Raw genomic sequence first — 19779 nt, forward strand, 5'->3', positions numbered from 1 at the left:
CATCATCATATCATCATCATCATAATTGTAATTTAGGTGGAGGTAAATTTTGTTTAACTCACTCAATCCTAGAGATTTTTGCTACTTTTCGAAATTGGAAAAAAATGTATTTAAAATGAGCATGTACATAGTTAGTTTTATTCAACTATCATTGACATGCAAAAACTAAAATCTTTAGCTTTAATACTACGCCAATAATTTGTCTCAGAAAAATATAATAAAGAGGCATGGGGTAAAAGTAACCCGGGTTAACTACGGATATAGTCAGTGTTAGGGTTGAGTGAGCTAAGAAAAAATTAAGTGATAATTCTCCAATCCACTCAAGTGTTTTACATTGGTAGTCAACTTCTGCACTCACAGAATCGCCCTATTAATTAATTTTATAAAGGTCTGCAAATCCTATGATTTCCCCGTTACATATTACATGGTCATTTTATACTGCAATTATTAATGGCTCGTTTATCTGTCTAAGGATAGAACCTTCGCAATGAAATAAGTTATAAAAATAAAAACAAGTTCCAGTCCACTTCTAATTGACAATAAAGGTAAGTCTGATTTATTCTGTTTAATGATAATTTTTATTGTTTAGTTTAGGTTATTGGGCACTTAACAAATCCACAGTATTTGCTTATTTTACGAAGCTTATCTTTGTGGAAGCCGATGTGCTTAGCCGGTCTATCCGTCTCTCAGGTCTTTATTATTGGATGCCGGGTTAACGCAATGGTGTCAGGTTGGACTGCTCCTCCTAGTCCATACTATGAAGGGATTGAAATCTGGTTTGATATGATAAATATAAACATGACGTTAGATTCCTCCATGTTAAACGTCCTTGGCCTGTCTGCAAGAGCTGTGTGCCCTCAGACAGTGGTATATATATTATTATATATATATATATATATATATATATATATATATATATATATATATATAGTAAATTTTGTACATTACAGGTAATAAAGCTCTATTCTCATTATATGAATAATATTTACTCAAGACTCGACATGTTCAATTGGTACAAACGAATAAACCAGCCAAATGATATTTTAGTAAAATAGTCTACTACGTGAACGTTATAAGTATAGACACGTGAATATTTTAAGTAAAATAATCATAATGCTACGCCAGATAGCATGAAATAACCAATAATAGCTACGCAGGCCTAATGAATTACAAGACTACACATCATCATCATCATCCTCAACATCATCATCATCACCATCATCATCATCATCATCATTATCATCATCATCATCATCATCATCATCATCATCATCATTCACCACCATATTCACGAACCCTGTCTTTCCTTAGGTTTGATTCTACATCCGTGTTTGACCAATATGTCTGATGCTCATGGTCCAACGATAAAATGTTGTACACTCCAATACTGGAGGAAGCATTGGAATGATCGAAAAATAAATTTCCACGAACCTATAGTTAATAGGTAAGTGTACTATCGTAATATACATCACTGTGATTGGGGGTACATATTATTTCCCCGGGAATTTCTTTAAGTACCTGGGCCAATCAATCAGAACTCACACTGCTATACAACCCGAATAAAAAAGGAGCACTGAAATCAGCAAAATGGAAAAAGAAAAGAATTCACCCAGACCTTGCCTTAGTCTCAAAAAATAATAATGGAAATCCAATACCTGCAACAAGAGAGGTTCTGGGGGACTTTCCAAATAGTCAACATCATACCCATCCTGATAACAACAGGCATTCAGATCCCCATGATAAAATCAATACCGAAACCCAGGTGGAACTTTCGACAGGCCTACTGGGATGCATTCTCTAATGCCATTGACAATAGATGTCAAAGAATAGAGACAAAATACGAAAATATCGGTACATTCATCAAACTTGTTCTTGGTACCTCAAAGAAACACATACGAAGGGGTTTCCGAAAACAATATATCCCTTGCTGGACAAATCGTAGTAAAGAACTACTCAAGAACTATGAGGACACTCATGATGAAAATATAGCGCGAGCCGCCGTGCATGGCAAACAATAAAATAACTAAATCCTGAGTCATCCCAAATAAGAATAGCGCCAATAATCGGGGTGGACAAAATAGCCAAAGAAATAAAACAAAGGGGAAAGCAAACCACAACTTTGAGAAGAGTGTTAGAAAAGAATATCAGCGAATATTAAAATCGCAACCTCCTCAAGGCCTTTTCCGCTCAATGCCAGTTTCACCAACTGAAATGAAAGGATTGCTGAAGAAAATGAAAAATGGGAAAGCTGCAAGTATAGATGAGATCACCCATCTTGAACCCCAAGCAATTGCCTGGTTTGCAAACACCTATACAGATATCATGAACAAGGGTAAATATCCACAACTGTGGAAACATGCAAAAATCATTGCCATCCTGAAACCAGGCAAATCAGTTACAGAACCATCCAACTACAGCCCAATATCACTACTATGCTGCCTGTTCAAATTACTAGAAAGAGTCCTATTTATAAGAATCACCCCTCATATAGATAAATGGATACCAGTGAAGCAGGCGGATTTTAGATCACAAAGAGAAACAACTGAACAATTTTGGCTCTTACATCCTTTATAGAATCGGAATTTGAAAATAAACTGAAGACTGGGGCCGTCCTAAATCGATCTCTCTGGGGCCTACGATACAGTCTGAACCGGGGAATTAATGTTGAAATTGTCCAGAATAATACCATGAAAGAAAACCACCAAATCCTCTCAAGCATGATGGGACCTAGAAAATTCCTTGTTATTCCAGGAGGGGAGAAAGGCAAAGATTGATGTAGTACAAGGATCAGTCATTGCACACACTGTTCAACATCTATATCAGTGACATGCCTGCCAACTAATCACTTCAACTGGGCTATGCAGACGACTGGGTATTGGCCCATCAATCAAAAGATTGGAAAGAAATAGAAAAGACAGTAAGTGGGGAACACCAAAGCTAAATGAATATTTCGACCAATGGTATTTGAACATGAACACAACAAAATTTGTGTCCACTACATTTCATTTGAACAACAGACAGGCCACCAAAATCCTTAACATTTTAGTTAATGGAAATATCCTGCCAGCGGACAAAAATCCAAAATATCTAGGTTTCACCCTCGACAGACAGTTTAACTACAAAAAAAACCATATTGAATGAACAGCAAACAAAATTGCAAAAAAGAAACTACACTGTACTACTTAGAAAACTCGCGGGACCACCTGGGGAGCATCACTAGCACTCTGCTATAGCGTCGGAAAATACTGTGCCCCTGTTTGGAGAAGAAGCCCCACACGACAATTCTCGACATCAAACTCTGAGAATCCATGCCATAATAGCAGGATTTCTCAAATAAACACCAACCCCTTGGCTTCCAACAATAAGCGCATCGCAACGCCAGAACTCAATCGAAAAGAAGCATACAAAAAGTAGCCCACAGACTGAAAAACCTTAACCTAATTACCCCATTAAAAACCCATCATAAATGAAGCTCCAAAGACATCACGACTCAAATCCAGAAAGCCCTTCTACCACTCACACAGAAAAACTTCGATATTCGGGAAGTCTGAAGGGAGTATTGGACAAATACCATATCCGAGGGAGGTGGGGTAATCAAAGACCCAACCAAATTTATGCCAGCTTCAGGAATGGCAGTCGAAAACAGTGGGTTGCCTCAAACAGACTACTGACAGGCCACGGCAGAACTGCTGCAAACTTGCATCGATGGGGTCTGAGGGAGTCAGTCGACTGTCCTCGCTGTCAGGGAACGACAGAGACAGCAGGCCACATAATCTTACACTGCCCTGTGACGTAATATAGTCATTTCAGTGTAACTTTACAATACAAACATAAGCCATATATTTCCAAATAAATAGATTGTATGAAAGAAACTTGAGCTATTATATAGTTCAAAGTCTACTGAATGTGCTCAAAGCGCTTTACAAGATATCCCAAGACAACAGAAACACATGACAAGTAGAACAGAACATGAAACTTGTAAGGCCATACTAATTAAGATTTTGTTCTTACAGAGACAAACTGTTTCAGGCCAGGTATTCATTTTATACCTGTGTGGTAAGGGAATTTCAGTAAATAGGCCTTTCAAAGGACAATAGAGGAAACGCTAGTACCCTTATTCTTGGCTTATTAAAAGATAAAGTTACCGAAAAGAATTATTTCAAACAAATAAATATATTCACTGATTGGTGTAAACAAAATCAGCTTGAATTAAATGTTGAAAAAACGAAAGAACAGGTGTTTGGTGTAAAAAAAAAACGACTTAAAGTGTGTGGCGATCGGTAAAGATGATGTTGAGATAGTTGACTATTTTAAATATTTAGGAATAACCATTGATAGTTCCCTCAATTTCTCTCAACATATTAATATAATATCTAAGAAAGTTGCCCAAAGATTATACATCCTAAGGAAATTGAGAACATTTCAAGTATGGAAGAAAACTATGTTAAGAGTTTATGACTCATTGATTAAAAGTGTAATTGCGTTTGGCTGCACCATATGGTTTGGAGGATGCCGACTTAAAGATAAATCAAAAATTTCAAAATCTATCAAAGAGGCATCAAAAATAATAAACCATCCTCTTGATGGAGTAGAAAGAATTCATGGAAAAGCAATAGAAAGGAAAGCATTCTCAATTACCAACAATAAAAAAAAAACATATTTTATACCATGAATTTAGTCTTTTACCATCTGGGAGAAGGTTTTGTCAGATTAATTGTAGAACTAACAAGTATAAATCAACGTTCGTTCCATCAGCAATAAAATTTTTGAATATTTCATATGGTACAGAAAAACCAAGGATTGGTTCGTTGACTGATTAACTGATTAATTTATTTAATGTAAGATTAACTGACCAATTGATAATGATGATAATTTTTGGTGTCGAATTGCCACAATCGTAACAAATAGAAAACGAAATGAATATGTTTAATTTGTGTATATCGCACGTGTGAAAGAACGAGAGGAAGAGAGAGAGAGAGAGAGAGAGAGAGAGAGAGAGAGAGAGAGAGAGAGAGAGAGAGAGAGAGTGAGAGAGAGAGAGAAATAGAGAGAGAAATATTTTCAATGTAGTTATCATATTATCGTGTACAAATGTCAAGTTTCATTTAACGTTATTATACAATTAACTATATACTAATATTGATTATTATACATATAAATCTATTATTATTATTATTATTATTATTATTATTATTATTATTATTATTATTATTATCATTACTATTACTATTATTATTATTATTATTATTATTATTATTATTATTATTATTTTATTATTATTATTATTATTATTATATTATTATCATTATTATTATTATTATTATTATTATTATTATTATTATTATTATTATTATTATTATTATTATACACCTCCCTGAATCTATCTGTCTCAAGACACTCCCTATTTCTCCTCTAAACCGGCCCCGGTGTTAAATCCTTTTTGTGACAAGAAAGAGACAAGGACGACGACTAACCACAAGATGACCTGTGCCTATTTTTTTCTTAGCATAAACTACACTAACGGATATGCATGGATTGGATACCTTTAGTCATACATATTATCGGCTTACCGCCTCACTCAAACTCAATGTCTTTTTATTGACAAGAGAGTTGTCGGTGAATCAAAAGAAGACGATGAGCGACTAGGTGCAAATTCAATTGGATTATGCACCATCGGCTAGGCGTTCAGACCTGTTTATTGTCCTAAAATTTCGAGAGATAGAGTCAGAGTACGTCCAAAAAACCAACATTTATCAACGCTAGTAAGCCGCCCGTCGTTGGCATTCTTTTTGTACAGGAGACACGAGTTCTCTATTAATGCGAGCTATCTCCCCAATTCCATATACCTTTCTTACTGATTGTTGGTTCCCATTGAGAGAACCGCTTTGATAATTTTAAGGTTGCCTTAGTGTTAGCAACTGTCCTACAAGGTGTAAAGTTTATTGAGGATAAGACGGATATCAATTGGGTAGAAAGGATCCGTTGTATCTGCACATTATTTAAATATTGCCAACAGGAAAATTGACTGTACCATCGCTTACGGTAGTTAGCCATCCTGCCATCTGTCTGGGAGATTATTAAAGTCAAAGCTAACGGGACTCAAGAAAACATGGAGAATAAATCGATTTTTGAAGTAATATACAGTTCTAGTACGATCGCATTGCAATGGACACCTTCAAGAGCTACTGCACCAAGAAGGAACACCCCTATATCTCCCCATCCGTGTCCCTGAACGGTGAGGCGTTATAGATTAAGCTGGCGGTCTCAGGCAGAGATCCAGGAGATTTGTGATCCCAGGGTTTTCCCGCATAGTCAACAAAAGGCAATTACTTGTCTCACAAGGGTGACAATTCCGTTGACACAGATTCCTAAATCAAGCAGGTCTGCCTTGCCATGCCTCTAAAAACACCAGCAGTTTATAAAACATAATGTTACGAATAGTCTCTCTCTCTGGTATCACATCGGAGTCAACCTAGTGCCAAAAAGTAATTTAAAGCTAAAGTGAACAGCAATGTGAGATTATTGCTTTTGTTATTTTTCATAAACTATATGTGTGTAGAATAAACACGTAACCCTCTCCTTGCCAGCTACAGGGAAAATTGTCAGATTCGTTACGATACAATCAACAATTCAGATTTCTTTTGTAATCACATAAATGCAAGACATTTAAATAATTATAGTGATGCTGTGTGGTAAAGCTTGTTTTGTTGAACAAAATGATGTATAGAATGTAAATATTTATTTCTTTAAATTAACAGTTTAGAAACTCAATTTTTATGTTGGGTGTGTACGACATTTCCGGAAAATCCGGAAATTGATCAGTAAGGAGAGAAAAGTTAACCAACTTTTATATTCTGAATAATGAAATCAAAATTCAGCATATAAAACACCTAGCACACCGCTTTGAGTGGTTTGTCACATATAGAGCTGAACTTGGAAGAACGAGTTTCTTTCAGTCCGGAACTACAAAAGGAGTTTCCATACTTTTTCACCAATAAGGGTAGACACTATCTGGTAACTAACAGACCAGGGTTCAAAATCTCTCTTCCACTGTCATTCTCAGGAGGACGCGGAGATTTGTTAAAAATTTGCACTGTGTCACGGCTGGCCAGAGTTTTCATGATGGTTCATGAATGTGGGAAATTGTAGATAATAATAATATGAAGATGATGATGATCATGGTGATGATGGTGATGATGATGATGATGATGATGATGATGATGATGATGATGATGGTGATGATGGTGATGATTATGATATCGATGATAGTATTAATGATAAAAATACTACTACTACTACTACTACTACTACTACTACTACTACTACTACTACTACTACTACTACTACTACTACTACTACTACTACTACTATTATTACTACTACTACTACTACTACTACTACTACTACTATACTACTACTACTACTACTACTACTACTACTACTACTACTACTACTACTACTACTACTACTACTACTATACTATAATAATATATAATAATAATAATAATTAATAATAATAATAATAATAATAATAATAATAGTAATAATAATAATAATAATAAAGCCTGTAGCAACTTACAACGATTATTCCTGGCATGGGATTTATATGCAACAATATTACTTGATTAAATATTGTTTGGTATTTTATTTCAGGACTCTAGAGGAACAGATCCCATTGGTGAATGCCAAACACAAAATACACAAAATCTTAGTGCCTCTGTGTGGCAAATCATTGGATATGCTATGGTAAGATAGACAAATTTGAAGTCAAATGAAACTCATTTTAGTGGGTGCAATAACGCCCGTGCTTTTGGTTTTTTTTTCTTGCTTTAAAAATTATCAGTTTACTCTTTGAAATTGAACTATGGATGTAAATTTATAGTTCAGTTCTTTCCCACGTACTCCGAACAGCTCACGTAGGAAGTGTGGCTCAGCGGTAGGAACGGTCTTTGCTTCCTATCCTAAATGCAAAGAGTTTGGATACTCTGTGTGTGACCTTGAGCAACTAGCCTCGACCTGGTTCAGTTTGCAGCGCTGCACTGAGGCTGACCTCTGGATTATTCCAGTCTTCCCTTGGAATAGACCCTCAAGACAAATCATTTTCCCTATGGGATGAATAAAGAGAATGTATCCTGCTCATTCCGAACACGAGATTAATAACTTCATAACTAAAATAAAGAAAATTTTATTTTATTACTCCAATAATAACTTAAGCAAGTGAACAAATAACTCGAATCTGATGCCTGGGCAATTTCTGTTTTTCTTGGAATAATATGCAGAAAATTAATTTCTCTCATAATAATAATAATAATAATAATAATAATAATAATAATAATAATAATAATAATAATAATAATAATAATAATAATAATAATAATAGATGATTTTGTATAGTGCATTTTCACAATTATATAATGCTCAATGCGCTTGCCATTGGTTGAAGAACAACCCCCCACCCCCCACCCCCCCACCCCCCACACACACACCCTCACGTAGACACACAATTGAATATTCACACACAGGGTTATAATCATAAAATTATAGTATGTGTCAGATTAAAAATAGGCAGGACTTGAAAAGGAAATGTTTTAGTTTCGATTTAAAAGAATTAATAGTTGGTTCTTTCCTGATGGTTCTGGGAATAATATTGCATATACGGGGTTCCCTGACAGACAAGGTTAGCCTGCTAAAACAGTTGAATTTAAAAAGAGGACTAAAAGTTTAGTCTTATCAGATGATGATTTATTATGATCTTAGTGACGTGGAAGGTGTATAAGGATGTAATAGGGTTTTAAGTAGATATTGGCCTCATCGTTTAAAGATTTAATACATATCATGGAGATTTTGCAATTTAATCTCTCTCTCTCTCTCTCTCTCTCTCTCTCTCTCTCTCTCTCTCTCTCTTTCTCTCTGATTGGTAGCCAGTGCAGTTCGCAGAGAATTGGGAATGGGACATCGAGCTTTTCTTAAAATTAATTTTGCGGCATTGTTCTGAATGACTTGAAGACGAGAGATTTTATCTTGACTTACACCGAAAAGAAGGGAATTGCAATAATCAATACACGATATAATGAAAGTGGTATCAAGCTGATTGACTACCTCAACATTAGCCAAAAAGTTAGACCTTCAAATATCTAGCGATTTAAGGGATCCTCATCTTGGCTCATCTTACCTTACCGGAGTTCAGTCTCCTTGTAGAGGTTGAATGTCATGGAACGCCATTCTTCACGCTCAAGGGCCATTACCGAAGTATCGATTATCTTTTTGCCAGTTGTTGCCTCCACATTTCCTATCCAGGACATCCTTGGATTACCTCGTGCATTTCTTCGCAAATTCCCAGGTTTGAGAGATTTTACCAAGATGAAGATCGTTAAAATTTATCGATATTTGAAGGACTAGTTTTCTGGCCAAATTTTAAATACGAGTTTTTTTCCACAATGAGCCCGTCAATTGGTTGATATATCTATCTAGGATGATTGATCAAGGTTACCATGTGGTCGGAGTCGATGGAGCAAGACAAGCTGTCGAAGAGTTTTTCACGGACCATGGCCTAGAATGGACAGAAAGGGACGCAACGTCAATGGGACCTGGATGTCGATTATTACAGGTATCCGTGCCTTGACAAGGCTTCCAGATGGTCTCGTGCCTGGCCAAAATGACCAAAATTGGCCACAAGGATATTCAAGTTTCTATTAGTATTATTTCTTTAATTTGTATATTTTAATAATATATAATAACAATGTTTTTCCTTGCCTAGTTGATTTGTTTATAACCACCCAAAACCGATTAGATTTTCAAGGTGGTCAAAGTGTGTTTTGTATTTGGTCACATGAGGTTCCAATTGGTCACTTTTGAGGTCGACATTGACCACAAGGAACTTTGGTAGAATAGCTTAGCAAACAACACGTATTAATTTTGTCTCTTTGAGTATTGTATGAATCTCGATCAATAATAATATACTTAGCCTCACAGCCCTGTCACTCTATGTTAAAAGAAAAAAAGTTAAACGCGTGGAGGTCAAGGGTCATCACTAAGCTGATGGAGCCAATGTAACCTGGCTAACGACTGACAATTAAAATGACGATTACTAGGTCGTTAGAAAGATGTAGATAAGTTTAGGGGAAAACTCTCTTCATTCATTATTCTCTCTCTGATTGGATTGTGATCTCATGACAGAATTAAGAACAAAATGATTGGTTGTAGAAGAGAGAAGAGAGTTTTTACTTTTCAATTATATATTTTTGTCTTTACTTGGTTATAAAAACATTTTGATACTCTTTAAGGAAAACAGTCATTCCTTTTCACTGAAACAAAGATTGGGCAAGGATTTTACGATACCGTGGGGTTGCAAAACACGTTATTTTGAGTAGAAAAACACCGAAGATGAAGTTCTCATGCTAATTTTTATGCAGACAAATGGGCACATGACAACATCCCACAAAAAATCTAATTGTAGCCAACTGGGTCAACTTTCATCATTCATAATGTCGTTCCTCCCCATTTTTTGAAAAAAATGTTGACCTTATATCTCAGCCATTGTCTAGTCGAGTCTACTATTATAACAGTTGTATTTTCAATGCTATAATCTCGGCGTATGAGTTGAATTTTCACTTGTATGCCGACGATACTCAAATTTAATTCCCTGTTACTAACGATACCAGAGTGGACATTGTATCTCGAGTGGAAGCGTGCGTGAAAGACATAAACGATTGGCTGGTTTTAAATAAATTAAAGTTAAATGAGCATAAAACGGAAATAATACGTTTTTATGGAAATAACCGGGAAAGAACAGAAATAGAATCATTGAGCATTGCTGGAAGTCAAATTAGGATTGGAAATGTTGGAAATATCAGGAATTTAGGTGCATATTTAGTTTCACGATTGTGTATGGATGCTCATGTTAGTAAAGTTGCTCAGATTTGTCATCTTCATCTCCATAAAATTTATAGAATTAGACATCTTTTGGATACCGAGACTGTCAAAACATTAATGACATCATTTGTACTAAACCGAATAGACTATTGTAAAGATCTGTTACAATCGTCACCAAAATATATAATTAGACAGCTTCAGAAAGTGGAAAATAGAGCTGCTAGAATGGTGACTGGTCGTGGGGTGAAAGAGCATGTAACGCCGATTTTAATAACTTTGCATTGGCTCCCTGTTAACAGCCGAATTATGTTCAAAATTCTATGCTAAGCTTTTAAATGTTTTAATAAGACAGCTCCTGTATACCTACAAAATATGGTTAATCTCTATGTGCCGGCAGAGAATTTAGATCCAGTGGTCAAGATCTCTTCCAGGTTCCTCGCTGTAGATCGTCTTTTAGTGAGAGATCTTTTAGCCAGTCGGCACCCGTCTTATGGAACCACCTGCCTTCATCCCTCAAAAAATATCCGACATTTGAAAATTTTAAAAAGAAACTTAAAACACATCTCTTTAGAAAATCATTTGACGTTTAACATTAACATTTCTATCAGGCATACATATTATAGATATCCTAAATTTTCATCTTGTAGCACAGTGCGTGGTAATTAAATTACAAATTGATTGATGCTATTCAAATATGATAGATTTTATGCTTAAATTATTAATTTATTGTTTTGCTTTATTTGCATATTGTAAAGCGCCTCTGAGTACATTGTGGATCTAGCCGCTATATAAATTCATTCATTCATTCATTCATTCAAAACATGATAACGCTAAGAATGCAAATAATCAAAATATTTACAAACTAGCTCGAGTTGCTTGTAATATTGATTGTATGAAAAAATAATTGACCCACGTTTTTCCATATATTGCATGTTTTACGGAGTAATTATTCTGTTTTCCACAACAGAATGCAGAGAGGAACATCAAGTTGTATTACGGGGGCATCGATCTCTTTAATAGGTATAATTATATTTATATATTATATATCAATTGCTTTATCAATTGTAAATGAATACATGTCCTGTGATATCATTTTCTCTGTCAAAAACTAATAGCCAGCCTATTATGTGGTATATGAAAATATCACGAATGCAACAATTATGCATTGTAACACCCACCATCCTACTTCGGGGTCATCCTAAAAAGATTCAACAGTAAAAGATAGATTATACCTTGAAATTGAAATGATAATCGGAGTCCATGTAAATGACAACATCATAATCACAGGCGATTTCAATGCTAAAATAGGAACAAAGAAAGACTACAACGAAACATGCCTTGGTGCTTTTTCCAAAGGACTGGGTAATGAAAATGGATTTGCTGCGAACATAAATTATTCATTTATGTAATAGTGTTTAAACACCCTTCCCGCCATATTGAATCATTGCTTAAGAGTTTTAATTACATTCTCTCGCTTTCTTGGGAGTATAACGAATAATCAGTCGGTAACAAATTCGTATGTGCCCAAAAATATTGTAATAACAAGCATTTTGCCTCGCCCTACATGTTCAATGCTGATGTTAAATTGGACCCCGTGAAATCGAGTTGAGCTCATGAAATGCTATAAAAAAGCTTAAGTTTTCTTGGTGCTCCCCCTTATCATTGACGTCAAAACGCGTGTTCACATTGTATCTTGCTTTTCAATTCATCTCCACTTCCGTCTTTGGGTCAAAGGATTAACAGGTTGCCTTCTTCATAACCACGTTGGTGATTTAATCATTTTCTATTCCCAGATAAATAAATAAGTTGATTTCTTGATAGTTTGAATGCTTTATAGATTAAATTACATTTTCTTCATTAATTGCAATTAACCGAAAAAGGAATATATTACTTGACTTTTTTAAAGATCCATTCTGTTTTATGTTTTGTTTAAAAAAATAAACAATGTGTAATATTTTCTCCTATTAATACATTATGATGTTTTCGGGGCAGCGTGGCTCACCGGTACAGTCTTTGCTTCGTACCCCAAAAGGTACCGAGTTCTGTGGCTTTGAGCAAGTCACCTCGCCCAAGCTCACTTTGCGTCCCTACACTGCGGCTGACGCCTGCGTTATTCCCGTCCTCCCATGGAATAGACCCTAAAGACATATTTCCCCTTGGGGATGAATAAAGGGAGTTTTATTTATTTATTTATTTTTCTTTAATGGATTGTCGAATATCTGTTTAATCCGCAGGACTGTCGAGGGACAATTTGATTTCATCTGGGATAGAGGCGGAATCGTTTCCCTCAACCGTGAAGCTGTAGATGGGTAAGGTTAAGACTTAACCGATAACTCAGTTGTTAGAGCACTCGCTTCACATGTAAAGGGACCAAGATAAATCCCGGATGCAATCCAGATTATTTCTGACCCCCACCCAGCAGTGAATGGGTAGCTGAGTTTGTTACATTTGGCGGAAAGTACTTTGCGATAGACTAGCGTCCTATTTAAAGGATAGCAAGCAATTGCTATTGTCCGATTCACGCTATTAAAATCGGGATGAACTCCGGCTGCATGAGCCTAATGGCTCTGTACGACTACTTTTTACTTTTTAAAGAGTTAAATACATTATGTCTTAATTGAATAAGATACAAATTAATAAAGAGGAAATTGGATAGGCACTCCTATTTTCTTCCTTTTTACTGGCGCTGATATGACATAAATGTGTTGCAAGCGCCGTAAAAACCTTAGAAACATAGAAAACAATAACTATAGTCAGATTTTTTATTTTGTCCCTCTATCAAAAGTTGTAAAAGTTTATGTCATCCTTTGTAAATATTTTGTAACCAAATGTTATTGTATTAAGAATTGAAGAATATTTGGAATAGTTGCCTAAACAGCATTCGCCTTCTGATTTCTGACCTATTTTATGGTACTTCAATTCATTGCATTATAATTTGTTTCTTTCTCCTGCTTGAATGACAATTTGACCAAAAAATAAAAACGTTGGGTTTGTATTCATGCGCACTAAAAGATTATTTTTAAGTGCATATCAACTGTCTTTTACATCTAATTTCACACCAATAATATGTGCAAAAATATTCTGCAATCGTTGAAATAACAATGTTTTTAAAGCACTATTCAACGATTACGTATTTACTAGGAAATGATAGGGTTTCCAATGAGAGGGGTGGAATAAAAGGTGTTTCGTCATTTTGTGGCAAATTATTTTTGTTGTTTTCGTATTTCCTAGATATGTGGATACAATGAAAGATCTTCTTTGTCCTGGAGGATCGATGTTGATTGAATCCCATGACTCTGTTGTCTTCACCGAAGATGGTAAGCAATAATTTCACCCTAAGAAAGACATACTTTAAACATCTTGTTAAGGGGCGGTTTGGGTCTAAGTACATCAGGAAACTTTTGAGATTTTGGTGAAAAACAATACGTTATAATCTTAGAAATAATATTGCTGAAGTCCAACCTCTCGAAATGGAATATAGACACGAAAAATGCGACCTAAAAGGGTACAGGAAGTAAGAAAAGTTTCATTATTCTATGGGATCTCACACTTTATTCAATGAAATTGTCTGAAAATTGGGATGGATAAAATACAACAACACAATGCTCGTAATTGGTTTAATTGTTAGTTTAATTGTCAATGTCAAAATGATCAAATTAAAACACACACACACACACACACACACACACAATGATCAAATTAAAACAACTGATACTATCCAATACACTGTCCCATCGTTAGCAACATAAGCACATTTAATGAATACGTTGACAGTAAATCGATCTATTTTTTTAAGATAATAGGGTTGATTGTTAACATTGTTCCGTGCAGCCCAATATATATATTTTTTTGCCAGCTAGCACAGGATTACTGGTACATCTAAAAAACTATTTATTTACAGATTCACATAGAAGAAAATTGCCAACATTTTTCAATTAAGTGGTAATTCTGTTACTCGTTGATTCAATTTATTATTTAAAATATCTGCATAATGATTAGTCCTCAAATTTACCGTTGCCTTGGAAATCACCATCTGGTCACCCCGTTGCCAGATTCATTGCCCGTACCTATCCTACTTTATGACGGACTGATTTTATTATTGATGGTTCAAACGATTCGTCTCGATCTATGTTAATTAATACCGGAGTATCATAATAATGTAGATGAATGTCTGTTTGTTATAAGCTGTATTTCTCCGCAAATATTTCGTGTTCTCCACTAGTATTAGAATTAAAAAACAATATAAATAAAAACAAACAAAATAAAATCGATCATCTCCAATATCAAAAGGACAGCATTTGAGGATAAGGGGGTGGGGGGGGGGGGGAGGGTGGTTCTAATACTCTGAAATAAACACGTAGTTCCAATATGAGAGCCATTTTAGCCAATCGATGTTTGACGGATGAGTTTCCCGGACAAAATTTTATTACGGCATTTTAGTTTCTGCTTACAGGCAATGAAAGATATGTCAAAAAGGGTTCCAAACGATATTATTGGTCTTGCGTTGCAATAAACAGAAATTCATTCCATATTGCTTATTGGGTGAATACAGAATATTATAACGTTGTGGTCAAAATCAATTATTGAGTTCCTCTTTGATAAAATATTGACAGTTTGAATTCAAAACAAAGAAAGGAAAATTGGTTTTGAACCTGGTGTTATTGAAAATACTCATTGAAGTGTTATTTGGACTTTTTAACTTCAGTCATCTTTCTTCCTTATCTAAATGAACTTGCATATGAATTAAATTTTAAAATGTCATTTCGATTGTATACGTGACCTATTGTCTTGAATCGACGTTGTGAATTGGGTAAGGCAAATAACAAACATTACCCCAATCCACTCCGGTTTGAATGAGTACCTTCCTTTAGGGAAGGACGAATATTGCAACAGTGATTGTAAAGAAGACCTTTACAGGCAACTGGTAATGTATTAAATGGAATTATGGTTCAATATGACCGGTTGGGTGGATACAAGAAACGAAATAAATGAAGCACATTGTGCGTGATAAATTCTTGAACATGCACTATAGAAAGGTATATATTTATTTATCATTTTCTAAATGGTATTATGAAATTGTGCCGAGATTAACCTGATGCATAAACGTCAATATTGAGTTTTTGAAATTAAAAAAAATATTACCATTGAGAAGAGTAAACTTTCTTTCTCTCAGCTAAAAAACCCTCATTTTTAAAAATTCCAGTCATTTTGAGTTTAAACTCAGATTTGTTCATCAAGTTTGTTCCGGCATATATTTAATATAAAATGAAAAAAAGGAAAAGATTCTTGTCGTTGCAATAGATTATCCACAATTTTCATTCTTTATTTTATCTATCTTATTCATTCAGTGCTGTTCATGCCTTTAAAATAAATTTCTGATCTTTTATTGACATAATGCATTTATTCAGGTACAGATTCACCTCCACCACCCTACGTTATGTACGAGAATGAGTTTAAATCACTCTTTGGTAAGTCTGTAAAATGAATAAAACACCTTCCAAAAACGAACCTCACAACCTCGCCCAAAAAAACCCCCAAAAAACAAACAACAAATAGTAAACCAATTACCCCCCCCCCCGCCTTCCCAATCGATAAATAAATATTCTAATGTTTAAAGATAAACAACAAAACAACGAAATATGAGACGCTCTAGCATCCATACAGGAGTACGGTCTTTGGAATCTATCTCAAATAAAGATAACCTGGGCGTCGGCCGCAATGCTGTACAGCAAAGTGAGTAAAAAGGTGTTCAATTTATCGCTTAAGAAATAAGTGAGACGACGACACTCGGGGCTAGAACCTAGTTCCTCTGGGTGGTAGTGCAATATCTTATCCTTTCGACAACCTCGACCCAGGAAAGGTTTATCACAGTCAACAACAAAAACAATTTATAGAAATACTATATATAGAATATAGAAAGATGGGACAAGGAGTCTAACCACGGCTTGACAGGATGAATAATCAAAAAAATATTAAAAATTCCCTTTATTCATTTCATAGGGGAAATTTGTCTCTAGTGTCTTTTTCAAGGGAAGACTGGAATAACCCAGGCGTCAGCCGCAGTACAGCGCCGCAAATTGAGCTAGGATGAAGTGATTTGCTCAAGGACACACAGCACAGCTGCGGGTGATCGAATCCTTTTGGGTACGAAGCAAAGACCGTAATGCTGAGCCACGCTGCCCCTAACAATAGTTGTGAAACAGTAAGTCAATAATGCTATGGCCAGTGGTTAGGGAACCAAGGTGTGCAAGACGCGATTCTAAATTGATGTGTGTAAAGAGAAAGCAATATAGGTCTAAAAATAAGGTAACAATAACATAATAACAAACATATTATGAGGCATCCTCGTTTGATGAAAAAAAAAAAGCCCAAAACAAATCAGGTCAGGAAATAGTCATATACCTCGCAAGCATCCGGTTTCAAACTGTTTTTTTCAGTTTAGAGATTAAGATTGTCAGTTTTGCAGAATTTTATAACTCAGATCTGAAAGAGGTAGATTGAATTGTCAAACAACAGTCGTGTCTGACTAGTCGTTGATGTCCGGTGACATCAACGTTACAGGTTTTGCAATTGATGTTTATTATGGCATATACTAGGTTGTGGTCCATGCAAGTGATTGTTCAATAAATTCTCTCTGGAAAATCAATGATCTCTCCTTGATAAAGGTCCGACATCTAGTCCAGATACATTTACATGTGATGGCACGAGACAGCTTCCAACTATCCCTGATGTGGAGCTTCGGTTGTTGCGCCCCTCACCCCCCCTCTCTCTCTCTCTCTCTCTCTCTCTCTCTCTCTCTCTCTCTCTCTCTCTCTCTCTCTCCATCTCCCTCACCTCTCTCTCTCTCTCTCTATCTCTCTCTCTCTCTCTGAGATCGAACGGCAGACTGTTAGGTGAAGTCTCTTGTAATTAATACTCGTTCAATGGCAGAAATTGTATCAAATCAAGCAAACCTTGCTTTGTGCATGTTTATAGATATACCACTATTTACTATTTTTCAGAGCCAGAATGCACAGTTTACTCTATAGATCGAAACCTACATCCTAGAGCCGGGAGGATTTTTAAAAACGTTTATTATCTTGTTACTAAAATGTCCTGAGAAGAGTGACCAGATTGTCAATACTTCCCATTGCACCAGATTGTCGGATATATCATCTATAAATGCCGCAAAATCTCTCATAAAGTTGTATTGTTTCGAGCACTGGTATAATTTGATTGGTTGTCTAATGCACAATTGACTAAATCCCAAATATCAAGAATAAAACCGATTCAGTACAGAAAAAGAAATATCTCATTTTCAATCCTATAGTTTGTTTGTGGATTTTAAGTCATAATTATATTACATAATGAATAAATTACAATCTATGTGTAGCTGTGTGGTCTTTTGGTGTATGACACTCGCTTTCGGATCGGAAGGTCCTGGGTTTGAGCCTCGCTCGGATCATAATTAAGTCATTGCAGAAGTATCTTAACTCGCATTCTCTCACCGTCCTCAGGTGTAAAATGAGTACCTGTCCGTTAACAGTGTAGTCTCTGTCCGAAAAATTGTAACATCGCCTGACAAGCGTCATGTCCCGTCCTACATGTCAAATGTCGCTGTTGGCCCTGTAAAGCGCTTTGAGCACGTTTAGTGGATATTGCGCTTTATAAAAGCTCAATTTTTTAATGAGAGATTTCCAAACAGAATTTTAATTTTAACGTAAGTGTAATCAACGAAATGTTTAATTGGGTGTGGGGCATGTGATTATATTGAAAAAAAAAACTATAATATTTCTGAGAGCTAAAATATTTATGGATATATGATGAAATTTATTAGTCTTTTTAAAATTTATACCCCCTCTCTCTCTCTCTCTCTCTCTCTCTCTCTCTCTCTCTCTCTCTCTCTCTCTCTCTCTCTCTCTCTCTCTCTCTCTCTTTTTTTTTTCTCTCTCGTGTTATGCTCTTAACTATGTTTTCCTACGAACCAAATCAAGTCGCACCCTCCTTCCCTCTTTTTATACACTATCAAGTGGGCATTTTATTCTCACTTAAAACTTCTGCAAAGTGATGTGTTTGTTAGAATGTTAATGAAATGCGTCCGTAAATCGGCTAAGTGTGTCTGAAAACGACACTGTTTGTATGGATTTAGATGGAAACAAATAATCTACCCAATAAACGTGCGTTATCAATAGGAATCATCCTTGTCGTCCAAACGGAGGAAGAGAGAATGTCTGAATTGGGTCACCCAGAATACAAGGTTTGGGTCACCCAGGTTACAAGGTAATTCCTTATCCACTTGATCATCTCTAACCTCGTTAAGGGACTCTTTTAATAACAAGAAATGAAGTGAGTAGGAAAGTGCCAGAAGACAACAGAGAATAAAAACTTTGCAGCGGCGATGTGGGCTCGATCCCGAGACTTTACTGGTATGACAATTCCGCCGGATCCTTTTAAATGCCTCAAACGACTCCTCTCGTGCACGGTGTTCTGTACTCATGAGAAAATGTGATTCTTGTGAAAAGACATCGAGATGTACGAGTCTGCTAAGAAAGATAACAACTATTTTCTATGGGCTAAAAAGTAAAAACTTAAAGAATACCAAGAACTAATAGTCCAGCACCAAAAGAAGCAGTGATGGCATGTCAAAAAGCGTTTTGTAAAATGTGAGCAATGTTCATACTTTGTACTGACTTTTTCAACACTTAAAAAGCCATTCAAGCTTTGATTTTGATGAGAGATACTTTGTATTTGAATTGTTATTCATCATTTTATTTAACACAGGGAAACTGTGATAACGATGTCATTCCATATCATTTCAAAAATTAATGCAAATGATGTCTTATCTCAGTAAGCCCATATGGTTCAGTTTTTGTAGCATTAACTACACAAGAAAAAAGACTGGGATCGATCCTGGGTGAGGTCGAGAAT

At 35.6% G+C, this 19779-nt stretch overlaps 1 protein-coding gene across 1 annotated transcript; it reads left to right on the plus strand.

The window, feature by feature from the left end:
• The first annotated feature begins 1340 nt into the window (after window positions 1–1340).
• Window positions 1341–18166, plus strand: LOC144959810 (thiopurine S-methyltransferase-like). Its single transcript, XM_078892616.1, has 9 exons — window positions 1341–1444; window positions 7654–7746; window positions 9472–9607; window positions 11221–11328; window positions 11840–11892; window positions 13107–13181; window positions 14104–14189; window positions 16281–16340; window positions 17874–18166. Exons 1-9 carry the CDS (start codon window positions 1341–1343, stop codon window positions 17969–17971), a joined length of 813 nt encoding a protein of 270 aa, XP_078748742.1. The 3' UTR covers window positions 17972–18166.
• Window positions 18167–19779: the final 1613 nt, after the last annotated feature.

The sequence above is a fragment of the Berghia stephanieae genome, chromosome 1 (assembly GCF_034508935.2).
Source record: "Berghia stephanieae isolate SIO BIC M18660-M18661 chromosome 1, UCSD_Bste_1.3, whole genome shotgun sequence".
In the NCBI taxonomy this organism is placed as follows: domain Eukaryota; kingdom Metazoa; phylum Mollusca; class Gastropoda; order Nudibranchia; family Aeolidiidae; genus Berghia; species Berghia stephanieae.

Coding starts and splice junctions, on each gene's coding strand:
- LOC144959810 (XM_078892616.1), top strand. CDS start 1,341: ATGTCTGATGCTCATGGTCCAACGATAAAATGTTGTACACTCCAATAC. Junction 11,329..11,839: donor TCGCTGTAGATCGTCTTTTA/GTGAGAGATCTT, acceptor TTTCCACAACAG/AATGCAGAGAGGAACATCAA. Junction 14,190..16,280: donor TGTTGTCTTCACCGAAGATG/GTAAGCAATAAT, acceptor GCATTTATTCAG/GTACAGATTCACCTCCACCA.